The sequence below is a fragment of the Notolepis coatsorum genome, assembly GCF_963971535.1.
Source record: "Notolepis coatsorum genome assembly, chromosome: 12".
NCBI lineage: Eukaryota > Metazoa > Chordata > Actinopteri > Aulopiformes > Paralepididae > Notolepis > Notolepis coatsorum.
In genome coordinates this window covers 58,253,941-58,276,429 of record NC_140176.1, presented here as the reverse complement: position 1 = coordinate 58,276,429, position 22,489 = coordinate 58,253,941, and the positions used below count along the sequence as shown (strand labels likewise).

The window sequence follows — 22,489 nt, the reverse complement described above, 5'->3', positions numbered from 1 at the left end:
CTGGAAATCCGCCAACAGTCCTTCTATAGCACAATGGCTCAATAGTGTCATGTTCTTTCTCAAACTTGAGAAAATAAAATACACTATCAGGGGTTCAAGTACAACATTTGGTAGCACTTTATAATAACACCCTGTTATAATACATTTATAAGGTATTTGTAGATAATGAACTAATCATGAAGAAACCATTTATATACATTCATAAATGATTATTAAATCATTTATAACTATATTTGTATAACATTTACAAAGTAGTTGTAACGCATTAATGAACTAATCATGAACAAACCATTTATATACATTCATAAATTATTATTAAATCATTTATAACTATATTTGCATAACATTTACAGATTAGTTCTACATTATTTATAACTCATTATCAACATTGTTTGTACTTGATTTGTTCATCATTAAATAATGTTGTTTAATGTGTAGTAACACATTTGTAGATGCTTTGAAAAATGGATATGAAAAAACGACTATACTGTATCTCCATTTATTTTTTATGTTCAACAAATGATTTGTTAAGACATTCATAAAACATCTATAAATCATTTGCAGATGCTATTGTGTGCCCTAATCTGAAGTGAAGCCTATTCATCATTAACAAATGTCTAATACAGTTAATTATTTGTTTACTTTTTCATCACATGTTACAAATGTTGTAGACAGCTTTCGGATACACCCTTCTTTGTGACATCAAACAGTGACAGAATTAGGACTAAAGATAAATGCAATTTTATTAACATATAAAATACATGTGCATGACATATAGTGTAACGTGGGGGGGCACTAGGACCCAGGAGTACCCTGGCCAGGTTGAGTATCTAGAGAGGAAGTCTCACGCGAGTGAGACTTGACGTCACGTGTGTTGCCGTCTGTTTGAATGGAAGCACGATACATGCAGAACCAAGTTATCCGTGCTGCTCCTGCCCCACGCTTTTAATAAGGTATGAGCAGGTTAAACACCTTTTTTGTTGGTAAATCTATTCCATCATTTCCGACCTACAAACAACTATTTTATGTTGTGTAGACGTACTTGATGTGGTGGGCGCTAACGTTACATTTGTTCCTAATGTGTGCTCAGTGCTCAGTATATTGCGGTATGTGATGATGACACGACACACAAGAGTAATAATTATTTGTATTTTCAGGCTGTATCTGTGCCTATACAGTCTGAAAATACAAATAATTATTACCCTTGTGTTCATCACATACCGCAAATTGCGGTCCGCAATATACTGAGCACTGAACACACATTAGGAACAAATTAGCGCCCACCACATCAAGTACGTCTACACACAGGGGTGTAGCTCCAGATTATGGGCCCCATGAAAGAATGTAAGTGAATGCGAGCGCGCGCAAGTGCGCAAGCGGAATTTTTGTTGGCCATTTTTTTATTGATGAAAATGCATAATATGGTTTTTACCTATACATTCGGATCAGCAGTTCAGCACCTGCACTGTTGGTGGGTGAGCCTAGTAAAGGATGTCGCATTGCGTTCATCTTCAATGAATGGACCAATGCAATAGTCTACCAAAGCCCCCCCCTCTCTCTCTATATATCTCACACACACACACTTAGAAACAAACATAGTATCAATGAGAGCATCAATAATACACCTGAGTGATGTCTAGTATTAAAAAAAAAAAAAAAAAAATGTTTGGGCCCCCCCCCAGTGCTGGGCCCTTGGAATCATCCTAAACTACCCCCCCCCCAGCTACGCCCCTGTTTGTAGGTCGGAAATGATGGAATAGATTTACCAACAAAAACGGTGTTTAACCTGCTCATGATGATAAAATGATTTAATAATAATTTACTAATGTATATAAATGATTTGTTCATGATTAGTTCATTATCTACAAATTCCTTATAAATGTATTATAACAGGGTGTTATTATAAAGTGCTACCCAAAATGGTACAACATATGGCAGCCCTTTCTAAGCCATGTTAACGAACTACAGCGTCTGCCTCCTGGCTGATCCCGATATTCACCTGCTCTCTCAAATATAGTCTGGGTTGCTGGGTTTCTCCTTCCCAGGTGAACTGTACTGTTATGTCTGTCAGGCCTCTCCTTTTTGGATGAGCTGACCTGGTGTCCAAGGGGTCCCTCCTTCCTGTGTGAACTGACATGCTGGATCTATCGGAGCTCTCCTGTACCTGTCGAGCAGACACTGACTAGATGCTAGATCCCAACCCAGCCACTCCCAGTAGTTAAATACGTAGATGCAGCTTGTGTGTGTGAATGTGTGTATAGGGGGGGGGGGGGGGGGGGGCGTAGGGGGGTGGGTTACTGGGAGGGCTCAGTTTGTTTATTGTAATTTCATTTATCATTTACTTAATTAGAGTATCTGTATTACGTACCCAAGATGTGAGTTACATTTATTCAAAGTCATGCCTGTTCATTACATTTTTTATTTAATTTCTTTTCTTTTTGCATTTTTGTAATAAGCCTTGGGCCTCTATACAGAACACTTTGTGCTTGTTGGTGTTGCTTTATATTTGTTATGGTTTGTAACCGACCCCAATCGCACAACACAAGACAGGTATGAGAGTAAGCCAAGAACTGGGCATTTATTGAAAACAACAGAAAACGGCACCGTCCCTTTAAGGGAGAACACAATTCACAGGAAAACATGAATTGGGAAAATAGGCACAGTGCCTTTAAGAGGCGAGCTGGCTAAGGGGAAGGCTAAGGGAAGGCTAACGGACTGGGCCAGGGCAAGGGACAAGGCAGGAAAACAGGGAGGACTAGGAGGACTGGACAGGGAGGACTAGGAGGACTGGACAAGGAGGACTAGGAGGACTAGAAGGACTGGACAGGGAGGACTAGGAGGACTAGAGAGGGGAAACAGAGGCCCGCGGAGGCGGGCTGGGGACAGGGAGGACTAGGAGGACTAGAAGGACTGGACAGGGAGGACTAGGAGGACTAGAGAGGGGAAACAGGGACAAAGGCCCGCGGAGGCGGGCTGGGGACAGGGATAGAGAAAACAGGGTAAGGCCTTGGAACAGGGCGAGGGCTGGAGCTGCTTACAGGGAGGAGTAGGAAGGCGCAGGCTAGACGTCTGGAGGAGAGCGCATCTGGCGCGGAGGTCTGAGTGGTGCGCGTCTGCTTGGAGTACGCGCCGGTACGGAGAGCGCATCTGGCGCGGAGTCTGGATGCGCGTCTGGAGTGAAGAGCGCGTCTGGCGCGGAGTCTGGATGCGCGTCTGGATGCGCGTCTGGAGTGAAGAGCGCGTCTGGCTCGGAGGTCTGGATGCGCGTCTGGATGCGCGTCTGGAGAGAAGAGCGCGTCTGGCTCGGAGGTCTGGATGCGCGTCTGGAGTGAAGAGCGCGTCTGGCTCGGAGGTCTGGATGCGCGTCTGCTGCGAGTATGCGCCGGTACGGAGAGCGCATCTGGCGCGGAGGTCTGAGTGGTGCGCGTCTGCTGCGCGGAGGTCTGGAGTGGAACACTGGAATACCTCCCGTAGAGGATTAGAGAGCGCAGTACAATGTCTCCCTCCAGGCAAACAGCGACAGGTGGCCAAGGCTTGCACCTCGTCTCACGCCGGTGATAAAACAGCATACAGACAGAAACAGAAACTCCCGTAGGAGCCTACAGACAGAGCACCTCCCGTAGGAGTTTGGTGATAGAGATATGATACGGAACGACCCGACCAGGACTGAGGGGAAGAGCGAGGTACTTAAAGCCCAACAGGGGCGCTAATTAGAATACACATCAGGTGCGTGATGGTAATTGATACTCAAACTAGAAGTGTGTGTTCGGCACCAGACCAATCAAACACAAAATGACAGGTAGTCCAAGGGTGTGGCTGCTGAAGAGCAAACGAGAGTAAACGAACGCGAGGGTGGGGGCTAGTGAGGTGAGGAGACAGGGAATTAAAGGTCAAGGGAAAGGCGAACCTCACAATATTTTTGTAATTTGTATTATTATTATATATTTTTCCTTATTCATATTTCAATGTCAATCTTTTAATTTCAATGTATTTTTGTCGTTTGTTGTTTGTGTAAAAAGGGAAAAAAAAACAATAAAAATATCTTTAAAAAAAAGAAAGATGATTGCGAGCAATGGGTTAAGCAGATAAATGGCAAATGGCTGCATTTATATAGCGCTTTTATCCAAAGTGCTTTACAATTAGTTGCTCACATTTTTACCCATGTATCTGCTCATCAGGAGCAATTAGGGGTTAAGTGTCTTGCTCAAGGACACTTTGACACACTGCGCGGGAGGAGTGGGAATCAAACCGGGAACCTCCGGATTACCAGACGACTGCTCTACTCTACCTCCCGAGCCACTGTCGCCCCGATATTGTCTATCATTCCTCCCTCAGATGTACTGGTAATATATGGTACTCAGCATTGTACTATATCCTGGCTGTAAGGTGATACGGTGGGCTGGTCTTCTCTGGCAGAGAGGCGTGATAAACATTTGGTACATGTTTATCTATAAAGCCCTTATTGGAATGCTGCCACCTTAAATCACAATAATGCTGAATTGGAATTTTGGACCCTATCTAACCCACTCACATGATTGGCTTGTACTTGAAGTCCCCCAAGCACATCTAAATTTGGAACGTCAGGCTTCTATTTCATTACTCCAAATCCCTGGAACGAGCTTCAACATACTGTAAGTATCAATACTCTCCTAACCTATACGGACCGTTTAAATCCATGATCACAGACCACCCTGCTTCAGTGTGTAACTCTTTCCCTCTGTACACTTGACATCATTGTACATGTGGGCAACCTCAATGGTCTCTTCGAGTTTTAGATATACAGGTTTAAATTGTATTGTTTAAATACATATATTACTGTATAGAATATGTTATGGCAAATATATGAAAATTTAAGTCAGGTCCACTCCTAATTAAGCTATTCATTTCACTGTGTGAACAGAACATTTTGTAGCCACTTTTTACTGTAACACTATACACCATATTTGTATCTATGTCTTACAAACATAGTTGCACTACATCCCTGCCTAATTTTTGCATTTTAAAGGTTTGCATTTTGTACCTCATTGTTTGCATTTTGTATTTAATTTTGTACTTTAGTTTGTATATTATAATTGTATCCTTATGTGATACTGTGAATACTGTATATCCTTATGTGATACTGTGAATACTGTACATTTCAGTTAGTTAGATAGTAAATTATATTGACTTATTTGTTTACACTGCTTGTGTTGTTTTTACTACCTGTACCCCCCCCCCCCCCCCCATGCTGCTCAATAATGGAATATCTTATCTTATTGTATATTTTGTACAGTGTTTGGACTTTATTCTTTTTACTGTATGAAGCACATTCTCGGGGGGGCTCATACAGAACCAAGCATTTCAATGTACCTTACATGCGACAAATTAAACAAAACTTGAAACTAGCCTTGGAGTGGGTCCCACTCCCATTCATGGGTGATGATGAGGTATTGAACCACGAGGGGGCCACGCCGGGAGTGGGCCGTGCTGCCGTGGACGAGGTGTATCAGCGGCGCTACAGACAGACGGGTGGGGTGGCGCGCAGTGCTGCCTGCAAATAGCACCACGTTTGGTGGGAGAGACGAGGCGAGGCGGGGGATTGTGAACACAGACTATTGACTGAATCTCCCCGCGGTTGCAGCAGACTGCTGCTATCCTGGATCGCAACCGATATTGAAATAGGAGGAAAAGTTCCGTCGCAATAGCTACCTCGGAGGTCGCAGTACTTTGGAGACATACGGAGGGATACCGTTCGGAAGGTTTGTATTTGGAAATTTTTTGACGGGTTTTCCCATCGTTTGATCACTGAGAGGCTATTGGCTTCTTCCTCCAGAGTTACTACTTTGTTGCCGTGCATGGTGTTGCAAAAACGGGTGGCTACCCTTGTTTGTGGTGCCTGTGGTCATTTCAGTAGAGCGCGAATGAACCTGCTGTCTCTACTGTTCACGCAAATGCAGGCGCTGTAAAGCATACCCGTGAGAGTGTTTGTAGATTGTAGTCATCCGCGAAATAATATGTTGCTGTCGTTGGCTGGTGGTAATTTAGAATTTGGTAGCCGATTAAATGATCCACTTGGTAGGATCAGTGTTTGATTGTTATCTTTGTTTCCATACGTAGAGTGGTGTTTTCTCCCTCTCTCTCTTGCAGTTGATGTTAAGTTAGAGAGCTTTCCAAATTGTCCCACAACAACAGCTAGGGGGTGTTCAGTCAGTTGTAAGGTGTTTTCCCGACAGTGTCCTCCTGTCCTGCTTTTTTCGATCCTGGGAATTCTGTCGAATCGGAGTCCTTTGTTGTAAATGAATATGGATTAAACTCTTTTGTTGTATTTCAGCAGTCTCTATTGAGAGAGTCTTGGCCGAGCTGGACCCTGGCTGCTCCCCCTCCTATGTCCCACCCCCCCAAAGGGTAGCAGGCAGCCCCTACCCTGTGCATTCTTGGGCCGCTCAGCCTGAAGCAAGCCGCTTGTTGTCAGGCTTTGCATTACATAATTTCAATTGGGCTATAATCTTCTCCCTACCTACCTACCTACCATACATATGCCTACAGATCGAGCCCAGCAGTAGGCTGAATCCTCACACACCGCATAGGTAACCGTTGAAATGCAGCAGCCAGCAGCACATGCTGGAATGGATGCTTGGCTTGCTGCCCTGCAGACATCTGTTTTGAATGAACCACTGGGACAAAGGCACTCAGAAGCTCAGTGTGTTGGTGCTCAGCGTGGCCATGGCCAGCAGATGCATGGAGACAAAAGCACAGGTCGTGCTCCGTACACGATAGTAGCCTTATTTATCTCAGATCCCCGTTTCGCTACAACAATCACATGCTGATTTGTGACATATAAATGCTTCTTTTGAATAGTAATCAGTAGTGTGCACGAAATGTGTCTCCCCCCTCTCGTGATAATCCATCATGACGTCTATTATGACAGACAGCATTGTTTTCTAAACAATTGTGGCGAAAACGAAACATAAAACGTACAATGGACATTTCTCTACCCAGGCATCCCGTAGCCTACAGCAGCGTTTAAGTACACTGTTCTAAAATGTAGACAATATTTTAAAATGTTGACCATGATTAGCTCCAACAATATCTGAATTGTGTGGGTGGATATCATTTGAGTAATTATCTTGAATGTTAATGAATAACAACGGGGAATTGACAAAACACAACATAGTTGTCATCCTCCGCAATGCTGAGCCACGCCAGCGTGTGTTTGAACAGCCATTCTATAGAATACTTGATTAAAAAGTGTCACAGTTGATTTCCACAGAGCAACAAGTCTGCTGAGCTGCTCCTACGAGACTCTTCACTTGTGTTCTGGCTACGCACTGTGAAGTGGATTCGTTTTGCAATGGAATTCACTTTCTGGTACTCTGCCAGCCTTCAAGCTAAGTAAATGACACCGACCGGGGGAGTGTAACTCATAGTTATATTATGTCCAAGAAGTCAGTCTTCATTTATGGTTAACAGTAGTTTTGTGGAAGTGGGGTGACTCAAGTGGGCCCCAGACAAAATAAATTATGTTTAAGACTGCTCTCCAGCCACATGACTGCTCCTCCTGTGTGGTTTAGGCAGCTCCTCTCTGGTGTTGTTTGATACAACAGGATGTCAATTATGTTTTTGCCATACTCTAAAATGAAGTCAATATGATATGCCCCCAGTGAGCAAAGGGTTAATTCCACGTTAGCTGTGCTTTTAAATGTGAACCCTTTCTTTCACTGCCACACGACAAAGGGTTAACCCGTTAACAACCACACTACAGAAGGTTAACCTTTTCACTACCACACTGTCTGTATAGTCATGAAAGGTTAACCTTCTGTAGTGTGGTAGTGAAAGGGTTAATTCTTAGCGTGTGATGTTGTCTAATATGTCTATCTAATTAGTTATTGTTGGCGTTGAAAAAGAAAGATGTGAAAACATTTGATAACTGAATTTTTAAAAGCTGTCCTCAGGGGAATGTCCCTGGGCCTGGATCTCTGAAACTAGAAAGCAGCTAGCCTACTGCAATTTATGGAAATGCATTGTTTACAAAGCATCTTCTAGGCGTACAGTATATATGATATTAATAATAAATGGACTTTTGGAGAAGTCTTTATTCGGCATGCAGACACACATGCAATGGGCGGCACACACACAGGAACATGCACACATGGAATTAGTTGGGTCGCCGATGCGATTCGAGTTTGTACATTTGGTACACAGTGCCTCAAAATGATTTTGTTTTGATTCATGGTGACATGAGAATGATGAGATAATGAATAATTCTAAAAGAACGACTTGTTATACAGTTTGTTTTGTAAACTGATTGCAGGCTCTATAAAATGCAAACACAAGATAAGATGGTCCTTTATTGATCCCCTAGGGGAAATTTGGGCGTCATAGCAGTAGCACCATGGGGGAGGGGAGGTACAGGTATGGGCAGGGTAATAGTAGAAAGACATGCATATGTAATACAATTAGATCTGAATATAAAAACATGAGATAAAATAAACAGTGTAAACAATATAATTACCTATGAATATGAGAAAAACAAACGGTGTAAACAAAGGTGCAGATGAGGGTCTATAATTACCCCCCCCCCCCCCAAAACTGCAAAGTGCACCTGTGACTGTCGGTACAGCAAGGACCTCGAGGACGACACCCACAAGTTGAATGTTTCTCCGGTCGTTCTCAAGAGTCCTATGATCGCAAGGGGACAATCAGCAACACACACGCACACACTGGCACCATGATGTCACTTAATGACAGGCTTTGTCCTTTATCTCAACACACAATAGTCAAAGCAGAAAGACACATTGTAACTTCACAACAGAACAGCATTATGAACTGCTGGGGTCACGGGTGACACGTGACGAGGTAGAGGCTGTTGCTATGCTGTCGTGCCACACCACTCGCTTGTAACACTGGACCTCTCATGTGCTGCGTGACTGAAACCCAAGCAGACACTGGTCTCACCTACTTCACACCTCCGGCTGTGCCGCCCTGATGGTGTAAGAAGTCTAAAGGCCAAGATAGACTTCAACAAGCAACTGTCGCCGCAACTTTGTCCGCTGCAGGCTGTACCCACCTGTGGTTTTCCCTCCATTGTTTGTAGCCACGAGCCACCCGTTGAAAATCAAAACTGTTAAGTATTACAGCCAAACCGTATTGTGTAGTTTCATAATCTTGGACGGAGGTATAGATTATTTAATTCTTACTGTTACAACCGGTTTTAACAAAATCATTGAGAAAATGTTTTTTTTTATTAATATATCGTAATCTTGACTCGTTTCCATGGTAACTACTACAATACCCATAATAGCAAAGATGAGCCTCGCCAATTTTCGACCAATCATAAGAGCTGCACAACTGCTCTGACGGTATCCCATGACTTTCTCATCGTGGTATTCGCTGCCGTCTTTGTTTTCATTTTAGCCATCAATAAAACAAAAAAAAATTCGGCATTTACAAACAAACAAGTCCAATAATCATGAGTATATAATTCCAATAGTGTATTATATCTGTTGTTTTGACTATTTAGGTTTTGTAACGTCATCCTCTCGGCTCCGCAGCATTCGCTTGCAATTTCAGATGGCACAGCTCGGCGTAGCATCGACGCATAGTATCCAGGTCAGGTGATACAATATGGCCGCTACACGGAGCTGTGTTGTCTGAAACTGCGGTGTAACTTTCATCTTTAAAGTAATCTTTAAAGATGGATAATTAATCTCCTTCAGGGCACAAAAAGGGTGGTGGGGGGGGGGGTGGGGGGGGGGGGTGTCTGGCTGCTTATAAGGATGCTTGACTGATTGACGGACTTCCTCTTTACAGTCATACAAAACGTGTACATTCTTGCAGGTGTGCGTAAAGTGCAGACACATTCACACACACACACACACACACACACACACACCTACACACACACACACACACACACAGACGGATGAGAGGATGAGTGTTCTCTCACTCCATGACTGAGAGAGTCATTCAGAAAGACATGGGACGTGTGAGCTGACATCATGGCTGAGGCTTCTGTTGGGACAGGCCCAAGGTACTGTCAGACACGTATACATACACACACACACACTTAGAATTACGTAAGTAGTCCTGTCACACACACAATGTGTGAGTGTTGTCGTGCATGTCTGTTACTTATTATAGTGCTGGGACGGATAGAAACCATGTTGGACTATTATTCATATGCACCCCATCTCCTCTCCAATCCCCCTCCTCCCTCCCTCGGTGCCTCCCCCGTACCACGCTGGCCCAGAGTCTCCTCCGGACAGCCATAAATCTCTTCGGGGTCTGGTAGCTGTCTATCTGCCCCGGGAGCGTCTGAGTGGTTGTGTCTGTGTGTACGTATCTCTTTACATGGGGAGGGAGGGACACCGTTATAGATTCTGCAGCGTGTTCTCATTGCTCACTAAAAGCACCTGCCCTTCGCTGCCTCCGCTGGCAGGATGTCGGTCCGAGTCGAGCTGCTATTTAAAGGAGGACGAAAGAGAATTTGATATGAGCAAGTCGCGCGGCGAGGCTGCAGTTTCTCTGTGAGGGGGGGGGGGGGTAATGAAGATCCTGAATGAAGAAGGGGTATTTTTAGGGCTCACTGTTGGGGGGTGGGGGTATTATTTTCTGACAGATCAATGGCCAGCACATCTCTCCTCGTCCCAAAACAAACACGACGGGAATAGGGAAGACCCCAGCTGTTTGCTGATTCCAAAATATTGAAATGTATAAGGGGGGAGAAGGGAGTTCCTTTTTTAAAGTTATGTTTTGTTTTATCTATAAAAGAGTAGAGAGAAATAACGACAACATGATACTTACAAGAGTTTGTCGTTACAAAAAAGACAGCAAAAATTCGGACGCAAGTTATTGACATACAGAATGGCGCAACGCATAGACCTTGGTTCAGTGACAAGGAGGGAGAACGAGCTCGAAACCATGCAGAACCGTGGCGCTACCTGTGCTAGATCGTCCTTGACTGAGCTAGTGACTGATAAGTGGATAAGTGACCACAATTTGCCATGCATAGCCCACAGCAGTGGTATATAAATTCACGACACAAACAATATAACTGCATGACGAATGAGTGATGGTGTAGAACTGCAGTACTTGGATGGCAAGAGGAAACTTTTATTTAGGACACAGCCTCTTGCTGGAGTCAAATCTCTCTGCTATTGTCATCGGATCGCAGGCGGGATCTGTGTGTGTGAGAGCAGTGTTGTCGCCACCTCACCTGGTGGCTTAGCGAGGGTGGGTCAGATTACTACTGGTGGCTATATCGGACAGTCACGGTATCCTTTGTGGTTGTATTGGTTTACCACGACCTCCTGCACGTCGAATCTCTGTTGTGGTTATCCGATTATGAGAGGGAGGAGTTGTGGTGGATTGTTCTTTCTTTTCTTCACTTATGTCTGGCTGCTCTGGCAACAGCTTATGACATGATGTGAGGCTGGGTATGATGGTAGAGCAGATCGTGCTGTAGTGGTGGACTGGTGGTACAGTAGGTGAGTAATGAGGGATTGACTTCCTACACCACCAAGCCATGGAATTTGGTGGATTATATTAATATGTACTGTTGGACTGTGGTAATTCCATGTATGAATAAATAAATAAATGATGATGATGAAGTGCTGAGTCACACAACAAGGGGGTTGTTTGTGTCGTCTGGCACCGGTATGTCTACGTTTGCGTCTCTTGAGTTTGAGCCCAAGGGCTTGTGCCTGAGTCACATATTGAGGAATATCCGGCGACGTCTAAAAAAAAAAAAAAACCCTCCCCGTCTCTCTCCCTCTCGTTTCTTACAGTGTAGCAGTTCAGCAGTCGGAGATGAGGATCCGTCCGGCCGCTGGTCGCTGAGCGTCTTGACGTCGGGAGTCCAAGCGGTCAGCAGCAGCAGCCATGGCTGACAGGGAGGTGCTGGCCGTCGCCCCCGGCCAGGTCTACATCGAGGTGGACTACGACTATGAGTACAAGGCCAAGGACAAGATGGTGGCCATCCGCCAGGGAGAGTGCTACACACTGGTGAGGAAGACCAACGAGGACTGGTGGCAAGTGAGGAAGGAGGAGGGCACCAAGGCCTTCTACGTGCCGGCGCAGTACGTCAGGGAGGTGCGCCGGGCGCTCATGCCCCCTCCGAAGCCCACCCCGAGGACCAAGCCCACCGTCCTGGACATCTGCCGGGCGTCCAATGAGAACCTCAACAGGCCCCAGCAGGAGATGTCCAGCTTCGGCCGCCCGTCGCCCTCCTCCACCCCGTCGCCGTCCTCCGACCGCATCACGCCCCCCGCCCTGTCCAAGGACGCCAACCACAACTTGGGGAGCCCCCACCACTGTAAGGTGGTGGCTGAGCTGGTCCTCCTCCACAACAACAATAACCATCACCTAGGCAACAACTCCACGTTGCCGCGGACCCGGGCGGACTCTCCTCCGCCTAAACCGGCCGTTAGCCCGGACGGGGACGCGACGACACCCCCTCCGTCGAGCGACCTGCCGGGGGAGGAGGGGTCGGAGAAGCTGCGGAACGACTCGGAGTCCGGGGACGACTTGAGCAGCAGTTCGACGGAGCACATGCAGGTAGGAGATGTTGGCTTCTTTAGTTCCACTGGAAAACGTCCTGCTTTTTTTCGCTGCATTGCTGTTCTCCACATTTCCTAGCAGCGGACTTTCAAGCAGTCCCCCCCCTAATTAATTTCAAATCATGGCATTTTGTTTTCAAGTTGACGCAGTGATGCTCAGATTTAGGATGGTGCGGAGGAGTATTCGTGAGCAAGTTTTTCTCGCTGTTCTTGGTCTTTCTATCCTCTCTTTCCTTTCTCCATTCTCACTCCATTTTCACTGGTACTGGCACTACCCCCCCCCCCCCCCCCCCCCCACTCTCAACTACACTAATTCCATCCATTTCTCCCAAGACAGCTATGGGTAAGCGTCCAGATCAGATCCTGTCATATTAGGTGCAGGCTCCTCCGTCACCGTCTCCTTTGTGGGGTGCATTCCTTCATCAGGCCTCCGTGGAGAATGGCTCATTTTATTCCACCTGTGTGCCTCAAACGCTTTTACTTTCTCCTGTGCCTCATTTGCCATTTACTCGCCAAAAGAGCGGCAACGGTTGCAGGTGCTTATTAAAAACCCTCCCACCGCTGCCCTCGTGGAGTGCGTTGTTCAGATGTGCGTTGTTGGTAATTCCCCTGGTAGACTCTGCGGTTTTTTTCTGTAGTGGTTGGGTCATTAAAGACTAAATTGTGTGTTTACAGTCGCACAGTTAAACCGAGGAGGTTTTCTTTAACTCGAGAGTCGTCCGGTGGGTTTATGAGGAGGAGCGCCGCCCGCTAGATATCTGGAGCGGAGTGCTTAACTCTTGATGTAGAGCAGCTGCCTTAGTTCTGCCTCTTGGCTTCCTGACGCCCCGATGTCTTTCTGCGGAGTGTTAGGAGAGGATATATTATATTATAGAATAATGTAATATCCAAATTACTCAACTAATGTCAATGGCTGAGTAGAAAGATCTCGTACATCAAAATGAAAGTCCAACTCTGGAATACTAGTTTGGTGTCACAGTATTCAAATGGCCACTCCCCTTCGGGCAGCAGCGAGCGTGGCCGAGACTGTGAGACGAGGACTCCACCCCAATCCTATGAGCACCCTGATGGAATTTTTTAAAAAGTTAATTCCCCCTCCGTCCATCCATCCTAGAGATTGACTGCTCCTCTATGAGATTGGTGTCATCGCCTAAAACTGTGGGGGTGGGAGGATGATGAACAGAAACTGAGGCGTATCCTCCCCTGTCTGCCATGGAGACAGATCAAAGTGGGGAAGAAGGAGAGACTCAGAAGTGGCCGATCCTGCTAGGGCAGCCCCCCCCCCCCCCCCCCCCCCCCCCCCGGCCTCTTATTAGTCTATTCATCGGTCGGGGTTTTGTTTATCAGTGAGTTAATTTCCATGCTGAATTGTTTTCATTCAACATTTATTCAAATCATTGAGGGTGGCTCTCATTACCATTTTCATTTATAAAAACAAAACAGACAGAATATAACAATAAAACATAAGCAGTTAAAAGTAATCAGTTAAAACAATTCGCTAAAAGCTAAGATCAAAACAAAGAAAATCAGCTACAACAGTTACATATTGATACACAGTGATTAGTGATCATGTTCTTTTTTAACTGTGCAGTGTGCATAGGTTGGAAGAGTATTGATCTTTAAAGTGTGTTGAAGAATGTTCCCTGAGTCAGGAGCATCAACAGAAAAGGCAGACCTTCCAAGCTCAGAACAAGCTTGAGGAAGTTTAAACACAAGCCACTGAAGCCAGTCATTTGAGTGAGTCGGATAGGGCCCAAAGTTGCAATCCAGCAACCCTATGATGTAAGGTGGCAGCTTCCAATAAGGGCTTTGTATATAAACAAATACCAACGATGAATCTGCCTCTCTGCATGAGAAGACCGACTAACCTTATCAAACAGGAGACAATGGTGAGTGTCATACCTGTCACCAGTAACAAATCAGGGCAAGAAAACTGCTTCAACTATTCTTTCCCTACTAATCAAAGGAAAGCTGGTTCTGTTTCTGTACAAGAAGCCAATTTTCTGTTGCAACTAGCTGGCAAGGTTGTCTATATGGCATTTAAATGTAAATTTCTAATCAAGCCAGATGCCAACATATTTATACCCGGTGACTCTCTCAATGCTAGAACCACGCGCAGTGGATATAATGTAAGCAAACCACTAAACCCAATATTTCTGGTTCTAGTAAACATGAACTTTCACTTGCATTCAGCACTGATTTAAGATGAATGAGTTATTTCCTGATAAAAAAATAACCAAATTGATCCTACACAATTACGCGTGGGACAATTTTCTCACAGATTTGTCTTTATTTTTTTTATATATATATATATATTTTTAATATGTTTTTGTAGATTTTTATTGCGTTTTTACTACCGGGCAGTCCGGTAGAGAGAGAGAGGCAGAGGAGGAAATGGGAGACAGAGCAGGGGAAGACATTCGGCAAAGAAGTGAACGGCGGGTCCGGGAAACGAACCCTGGGTCGGCCGTGCCGCGACGCAGCGCGTTACGTGGTTCGCCACTTGGGCGCCCCAGATTTGTTGTTTTTGATCAACTAATTGACTAGTCGACAAAGTCCTGTGATTGTCACTGATTATCGACTAAGAAGTTCTTAAGTGGAGGAGGACAGCCCTACAGTAGGTGCTGCATGTTGCTGAGGAGGTTCTAGCAGATAGACACGTCGTCTTTTCTTTTTGGGTGTAGATAGTTGGGTGGGGGTGGGGGTGGGGGGGGTACTTACTGTTTCCAGGCAGGGTCAGCGTGTTTGTTTGTTTGAAGGCTCCAAACTGCTATACTTGGTCCTTTGTTCTCGCCAGCGACAGCCTCCTCCACCGTGGGGCTGAACAAAGACAGCCGGGGCCCGAATAGAAACTAGGTCATATCTGCCGAGGATCAGCCTGTAGCCCCCCAGTCGCCCCGCCGCAGGGAGCCCTGTGTGTGCGTGTGTGTGTGGGACTGTGGGGGTGTGTGTGTGGAGGGGAGGGTGCGCGTATGTGTTTATTTGTGTCTGTTTTGAAGGCCATGTGCAATGTGCCATGTGTAAGCCTACTAAGGGGAAGTGAGAGTGGATGAAGCCCTCTGTCACACAGACGGTCTTACGGTGACGGTCCAGTTCGCCACAAAAAATAGAAAATTGAAAATAGTAATTGTCCATAGATAATTCTATGCCACTACCTGCATTATGGGGCGACAGTGGCTCAGGAGGTAGTGTGGTTGTCTGGTAATCGGAAGTTCACGGTTTGTTTCCTTGAGCAAGACACTTAATCCCTAATTGCTCCCGATGAGCAGGTTGGCACCTTGCATGGTTGCCTCTGCCGTCGGTGTGTGAATGTCTTGAGTGAATGGATGAATGAGAGGCATACATTGTAAAGAGCTTTGGATAAATGCGCTGTATAAATGCAGTCCTTTACCATTTGCCAAGCTTAGAAAAAAAAAAACACACTGTCAAATCGCATTGGGGCCAAAATACGCATGTTCGGTCTTGGTCGTTTACATTTAGCATGGGTGGTTATTTGGGAGTATGCACCAATGCAAGGCCTGGTTGATTTGAATTCTACGCCACTGCCTGCATTCACCAAGCTTAAAAAAAAAATCACACCTGTCAAATCGCATTGGGGCCAAATTACATGTATTTCGGTCTTGGCCGTTACAGTTTTTGCATGGGCGGTTATTTGGGAGTATTTCTTTGACAGGCTACGGTGGTGTTGTGGCGTACCGGCGGGTGCCGCCAGCAGACTCTGCTCTCTCTCTCTGTGTCTTCAGGTCCTAGAAGTATTTTCTTCCTTCGTTCTTCCACCAAAAACGATCCCTTCTTAATACCCCCCCCCTCTTTTTATCACCCCTGCTTTCCCCCCAAATGTAGGCTTACTCTGTGGGTCAGAGAGATCTGGGGAAGAGGATGGATGGATGGATGAATGGACAGACTGATTTGTGTGAGGGCCAGCTGGTCGCCTTTAATTGATTTGATCACTGCAGTGATGGTTAGCGCCTCTCCGGCTTGTCGTACCTTCCCCTGTGTGAAACTAAATGAACTTGGCCCTGGAGGTCTGCCGTCCGGAGGAGAGAGGCTAATGGTCCTGTATTTCTCCCCCAGAAATGGTGAGGCTTCATTGTATTAGACCTGGTCAGTAACCCCCCCCCACCCCCTCACTGAATCCTATTTAGTTACCAACCAAGCCCCCCCCTGACCACTTCTCTAAAAGCACAGCTCCTATATGCTCTTAAGGGTTTGGTTAAATAAACCTCTTTTCCTCACTTCTCAGGGGCCTGGCGTCCGTATGGGCTGCTGTTTATTTTCTTGAAACTAAGGATGCGAAAAGTGAGCTGTGTTTTTTTTTTCTTTTTTTTTAAAGCTCGTTTTTCCACTTAGGCAGTGCTTAACCACGCTGTTTTAACTTTTCAGTTTTAAATGTTCTGTATTCACTTAGGGCTAGATCCACAAATAATGGATTGCACGGTGCTAGTTGCACCCTTACTTACTATTCATTAAGAATTGAAAATGGGGGACCCTGATGTAAACAAGACAAAAGTCTTTCTCTGGTCTGCACCCCCTTAACAATTGTGTGTATTGAGCCGTACTTTATTGTACCCATTCTGCAATCTGTTAATAAAATTTTCATTCAATCAATCACCGTGCAGAATGATTGATTGAAAATTGTATTAACAGATTGCAGAATAGGTACAATAAAGTACGGCTCAATACACACAATTGTTAAGGGGGTGCAGACCAGAGAAAGACTTTTGTCTTGTTTACATCAGGGTCCCCCATTTTCAATTCATAATGAATTGTAAGTAAGGGTGCAACTAGCACCGTGCAATCCATTATTTGTGGATCTAGCCCTTAGTACACCAAATAAATCATACATTAATGTTAATGAAATAGCCAATGGATTATTGATATCACTGCACGTTTTCATCTATGGAAGGCCCTTTTTTCTTTTTTTTACTTTTAGCAAAGTGGACAGTTGAATAATAGTCAGGGACTTTGTCAACTAATAGATTACCAGGTAGTAGTAATCTGTAAAATATAAGTTTTCCCACGTGCAGTAATGCAAAAGCATCTCTTTACAGAGTATCTCTTTACAGAGTGCTTAATCAATTAAATGAGGGCGCCGTTCTAAAATGAGGGTAAAACATGACACTTTGAGACAACATACTGTTTTGAGGGAGAAATCTCTTTGCTTTCCTAAGAAGCCATGTGACTGTGTGTGTGTGGTGTGTGGTGTGTGGTGTGTGGTGTGTGGGTGTGTGTGTGTGTGTGTGTGTGTGTGATGAGGCCTCATCGTTTGTGATTTTCTGTGGAAGGCCAGATGGTTGTTGTTGTTCTTTCCCAATGGTGAGTAAAGACTTGTGAGTCACACAGAGTAGAAGACGAGATGAGCCCTTCGATGTTATTGTGTGCGTCTGTGGCTCGGCTCTCTCCGTGCCAGCGGGCCGCCCCTCCTCTCGCTTTACTAGCTGATTATAACGATGCAGCCTGACCTTCAGGATCTCCAGCGCCCTGCCTCGCCACCGTCACGTACAATACCACTCAAAACACAAGGTGTGAATCACCGCGGCCCGGCGCTTCCAGGGGCTCTCGCTGGATCCTGCTCTTTGAGTCTGTGCATCAAATGGAGAACGTTTTCAGGCCTGGCCCTCGAGTGAAGGAGTTCTTAGTCTACTAATAGTCATAGTGTTGGTCCATGTGATTTTCAAGGTTGATTTAATCGACAAATCTGTAACACTGTTTCCGACATGCAGTCACACAGAAGGAGCTCTTTTATTTATTTGTTTTGCTCACCGGAGATGTTCGTTAAATTTTTCAATGAATAACTCCATCGACGTGGAAAAACAGCATAAAAAAAATACAAATCGACGAACAAAAACGTAGCCCTTTCACTGCCGCACTACCAAAAACGGTTAACCCTTTCACTGCGACAATTCACAGAAGGTTAACCCTTTCACTGCCACACGACAGCCTGTGTTAACCCAAACCGGCGACCGTCGGTTGTGTGATAGTAAAGGGTTAACCTTCTGTCGTGTGTGGCAGTGAAAGGGTTGATGAACCACTTAATCGACTTAAGAGGGGGCGTCCTTAAAATGTTGTAGTAGCTTGCCATGTGTAGTGCGCCCCCTGCGATTTAAAGAGCCATACCGGTCATCGCCTGGAATAAACAGCGTTGTAGCTCGTATCGCATGTCACGACAACTCCCCGAAGGGCCCGCGCGCAGCGCACGCCTCTTATAGCTGCTGTGACATAACAGAGGTGTGAACGCATCCAGACTTATTCTATGGAAAAAGACGGGACAGCTGAGCTGACTTAAGGCCATGGCCTAAATTCCTCTGTCTGCCTTTAGCCTACTGTATGATGTTGTTGGCTCATCCGTTATAGCTAAATATCCTGGGGTGGGGGTGTAGTGTGTGAGACTCAGACACACAGAGAGAGAGAGAGGGGCCTCTGGGCTGCGACAGGTCTGGGGGGGGGGGGGGGACAACACAAGGTCACCATTAAAGATGGAGGAGAACATTAAATCTGAATGCGTTATCGTCTCGAGCGTAGTCCAAACTGCTTGAATCTAAATGCTTATTGCAACTCACGGTTGATTTCCTCTGGCGAGAGTGAATACAAGGGTGTGTGTGTGTGTGTGTGCGTGCATGCATGTCAGTGTCACTCAGTTGTATGTTTACCGACTTGTGTAGCGGAGCAAAGGTTGCGGATGCGTTCCAGAGGCTTAGCGGCTTATTAAATAGCCCTGCTCTATATGTGGGGACGGGACCGCAGATGACTGCAGGTGGTATCTCGGAAATGTATTATCCACACCTGTAGGGAGAGCTTCGGAGTTCGGACCCATCCGCCGCTTTAGAACCTGCTATTTTGGCGCAGTAAATTGGAATGGATCATTAATGTGCAACGATGCGAGTCCTTTCCCACACACGGCAAGAATGTATGTATAGTTCGCGGGGAGCTGTGGCTGAGAACTGTCTTATTATGGTTTAGAAAGCATTTTTTCTCTCTCTCTCTTCGGTCTTCCCTTGTCTCTGGGTGTCCTGGGAAGCACTCTGTTTTGCTGCACAAAAATGACCGATCATTCAAGCGTCGGATAAAGGGGGGGCGGTCTGTCATCACAAAAAAAAAAAGTACTAATTACATGTTTGGTCCTTGCTCACCACAACGTCTTAACATTTTAGAACGAGCAGCTTGGCAGAGATTTACAGCAGACACATACGTGTCACTTCAGTTTTTAAATCTTTTGAAGTAAGTATAAGAATTGTACAAGCGCCGTCGTTACGTAACGGAATACTGAAGAGGAAACGCTGTTGTAGAGAAGTGTAACCATGTGCCCCGTAATCTGCTGCTGTGCTGAGAGTCTTAACTCTCCGGCCTGGCTGAAGAGGAGGCCTCTGCTTGTTTTCCAGTGCATATTTGTCATTCCTGCTACAGAGCCCCCCCCCCCCCCCCCCCCCCCCCCCCCCCCCATTGCACAGACACACACACACACACACACACACACACACACACACGCAGTACAGTATAGTACAAGCCTGGCTGTACGTCGAATGGACCAGCTAATTCAATGAAAGTCTGCTTATCTCTCAAAAGTGAAGCATTGGAGAGCTCCCCCTAATCTAATATTAAACATGAGCAAATAGTACATCATCAAAGGTCTCTCTCCTTCTCCCTGTGTATGTGTGTGTGTGTGTGTGTGTGTGTCTGTTTTCCTCTTTGCATGTCTCACTGTCCTACAGTATCTCTCTATCCCTCTCTCTCTCTTTCCCCCTTCCTCGCTCTCCTCAGTCTCTTTTGCTTCCTCTGCTTTTGTTACTAGTCCCCAACCCCCCACCTATCTCTCCCACCCCTCCCTCCCTCCCTCCCTCCCTCCCTCCCTGTTCTATAGCAGGAAGCTGTCAGATGAGGTTTAAGTGACGGACAGGGGAGAGAGTCTCCGGGACGACTCCTCCTCGGCCTTCTGCACTCTTAACCTGTTTCCTTTCCTACTCCCTCCTCTCCTCTCCTCTCCTCCTCCCTGATCCCATGCCTCTGTGTTGAGACAAGAGGATTAAGCCAAGGAGCAGAGGGGGGTCGCCAAGAGTAGAGTTTGACGTATGGATCTGTGGCTTAGGGGGAAATTGGGTCTGTTTTGTAATGTCCAGGGGGGCGGGTCTCCAGCACCTAAGGGCCTGATGATCTCTCATTTGATTGGAGGAGTGAGGGTGTAAAGGGGACCGCTCTCCAGTACTGGTGGAGAGACTCGCAGGGCTGTCCTTACGACCGTAACAGTTATAGTTCTTTTGTCGATTTAGTTAATTTTAATTGACAAATGTGTAAAATAGTTTCCCCCAGTGCCCCACATATGTCGACTCTGTCGAACACATTGTCCAGATTAATCGACTAGTCTGCTAAGCCCTAGTAGAGAGAGGACATGCACCACAGGAGACCTTTGTGATTCAAGCTTCTCTCTCTCTCTCTCTCCCCCCCTACCCCCTCCTATATTGCTTTCTCCTGTACCTCTCCAACATGCTGTCCAGAATGCAGTGATGCAGCATAGCGTTTATTCACCTAGCGGATGACAGGGCTACACCGCCTATTTAATTTGCTCTGCCTCTCCTCTCCCCCTTTTATCTCTCTCTCTCACCCGGTCGCTCGCTATCTTTTATCCGGTCGCTCCCCGGTCGTTTCTCTCCTGCCCTCCCTCCCTGGCCCCGTTTTGCTCCAGGCTTAGCCGACCATAGCGTAGTTAAGTGGACTGGGGACAGCATGTACCCAGAAGAGAAGGTAAGCACGGCCCGCCTCCTCAACACACCACGCAAGAAACAATCCTCATCATCCTAACAAGTATGTTGAGCTCAAACGTTGAGTCTTGGAAAATCTCATTTTCAGAAAACAAAAGTGAAGGGAAATCTGCCCCCCCGGAGGGGTGAGACGAATTTCACCCGTTCCGGTCGCCAAGGAAGAAATGTCTTTCCTTGACAAAAGATCTTGAAATCAACTATTAAACTATTTTAATTTGCATTGAAAAGAGTGACTGACATTATCTAAGACAGTGGTTCTCAAACTTTTTACACCAAGTACCACCTGAGAACGTAGCTGGATCTCCAAGTACCACCATATGACCGGCGTTAAAATACAGTCTATTCAGCTATGCACAGTTCACGCAGGAGGCAAATGTATTCCTAATACCATTATTTATTGTTAACTTTTGTCAGACACAGCCACAATGTACAAAGGGATAGCACTAGAACTAGCAAACGCTTCCACACAACTCATACAATGCAAGGGGCATTGAGAACATAATAACTAACATTCTCACATAGCAAGTGAGAAAATTAAGAACTGTATTTCAGCAAATGTACATAATTCTCTCTCTCTCTCTCTCTCTCTCTCTCTCTCTCTCTCTCACACAGCAAGCAATTGTCCGTCATTCTCTCTCTCTCTCTCACACACACACACACACACACACACACACACACACACACACACACACACACACACACACACACACACACACACACACACACACACACAATTATTTTGTTACAAAAACTTAATTTCCTGCATTCTGGTGCAGGAATTTTTGAATTTTTACCCTTTAAATGCCAGTGTTTGTGATGGGCATCACAAATTATTGTAAAAAAGAAAAGAAAACACATATTCAATACATTTTTGAATGTTTACCCTTTAAATGCCAGTTTGTGTGATGGCATCACAAATTATTGTTAAAAATAACACACAAAAAGTAAAATATTTTCAATATATCAAATGCAAAGTAAATTTTTCTGGGGGGGGATTATTACAGGCTAGGCATGTGTCAATGATTAGCAGCAACACATATTTTGATAGATTTTTTGTAATGTCAGATTTAACACCAACTCTTTTCAGAAAAGTGGGAGTATTTCATTTTTTATCTGATATTACAAGAAATCTAAAAAATAAATGGTTATGATCAGGGCTGAACTAAGTTGAATTAAAGATTTATGACTGTTTAGACTGCA

At 45.5% G+C, this 22,489-nt stretch overlaps 1 protein-coding gene across 1 annotated transcript in view; it reads left to right on the top strand.

Annotated features, from left to right (window-relative positions):
- The first annotated feature begins 5,711 nt into the window (after positions 1 to 5,711).
- The window catches only part of LOC311238186 (rho GTPase-activating protein 12-like), a 100,440-nt gene continuing 83,662 nt past the window's right edge, over positions 5,712 to 22,489 (top strand). The window contains exons 1-2 of the mRNA XM_084326202.1: positions 5,712 to 5,738; positions 11,771 to 12,534. Of these exons, the coding sequence (XP_084182328.1) occupies positions 11,860 to 12,534 (675 nt within the window). The 5' untranslated portion in view covers positions 5,712 to 5,738; positions 11,771 to 11,859. The remainder of the gene's footprint in view (positions 5,739 to 11,770; positions 12,535 to 22,489) is intronic.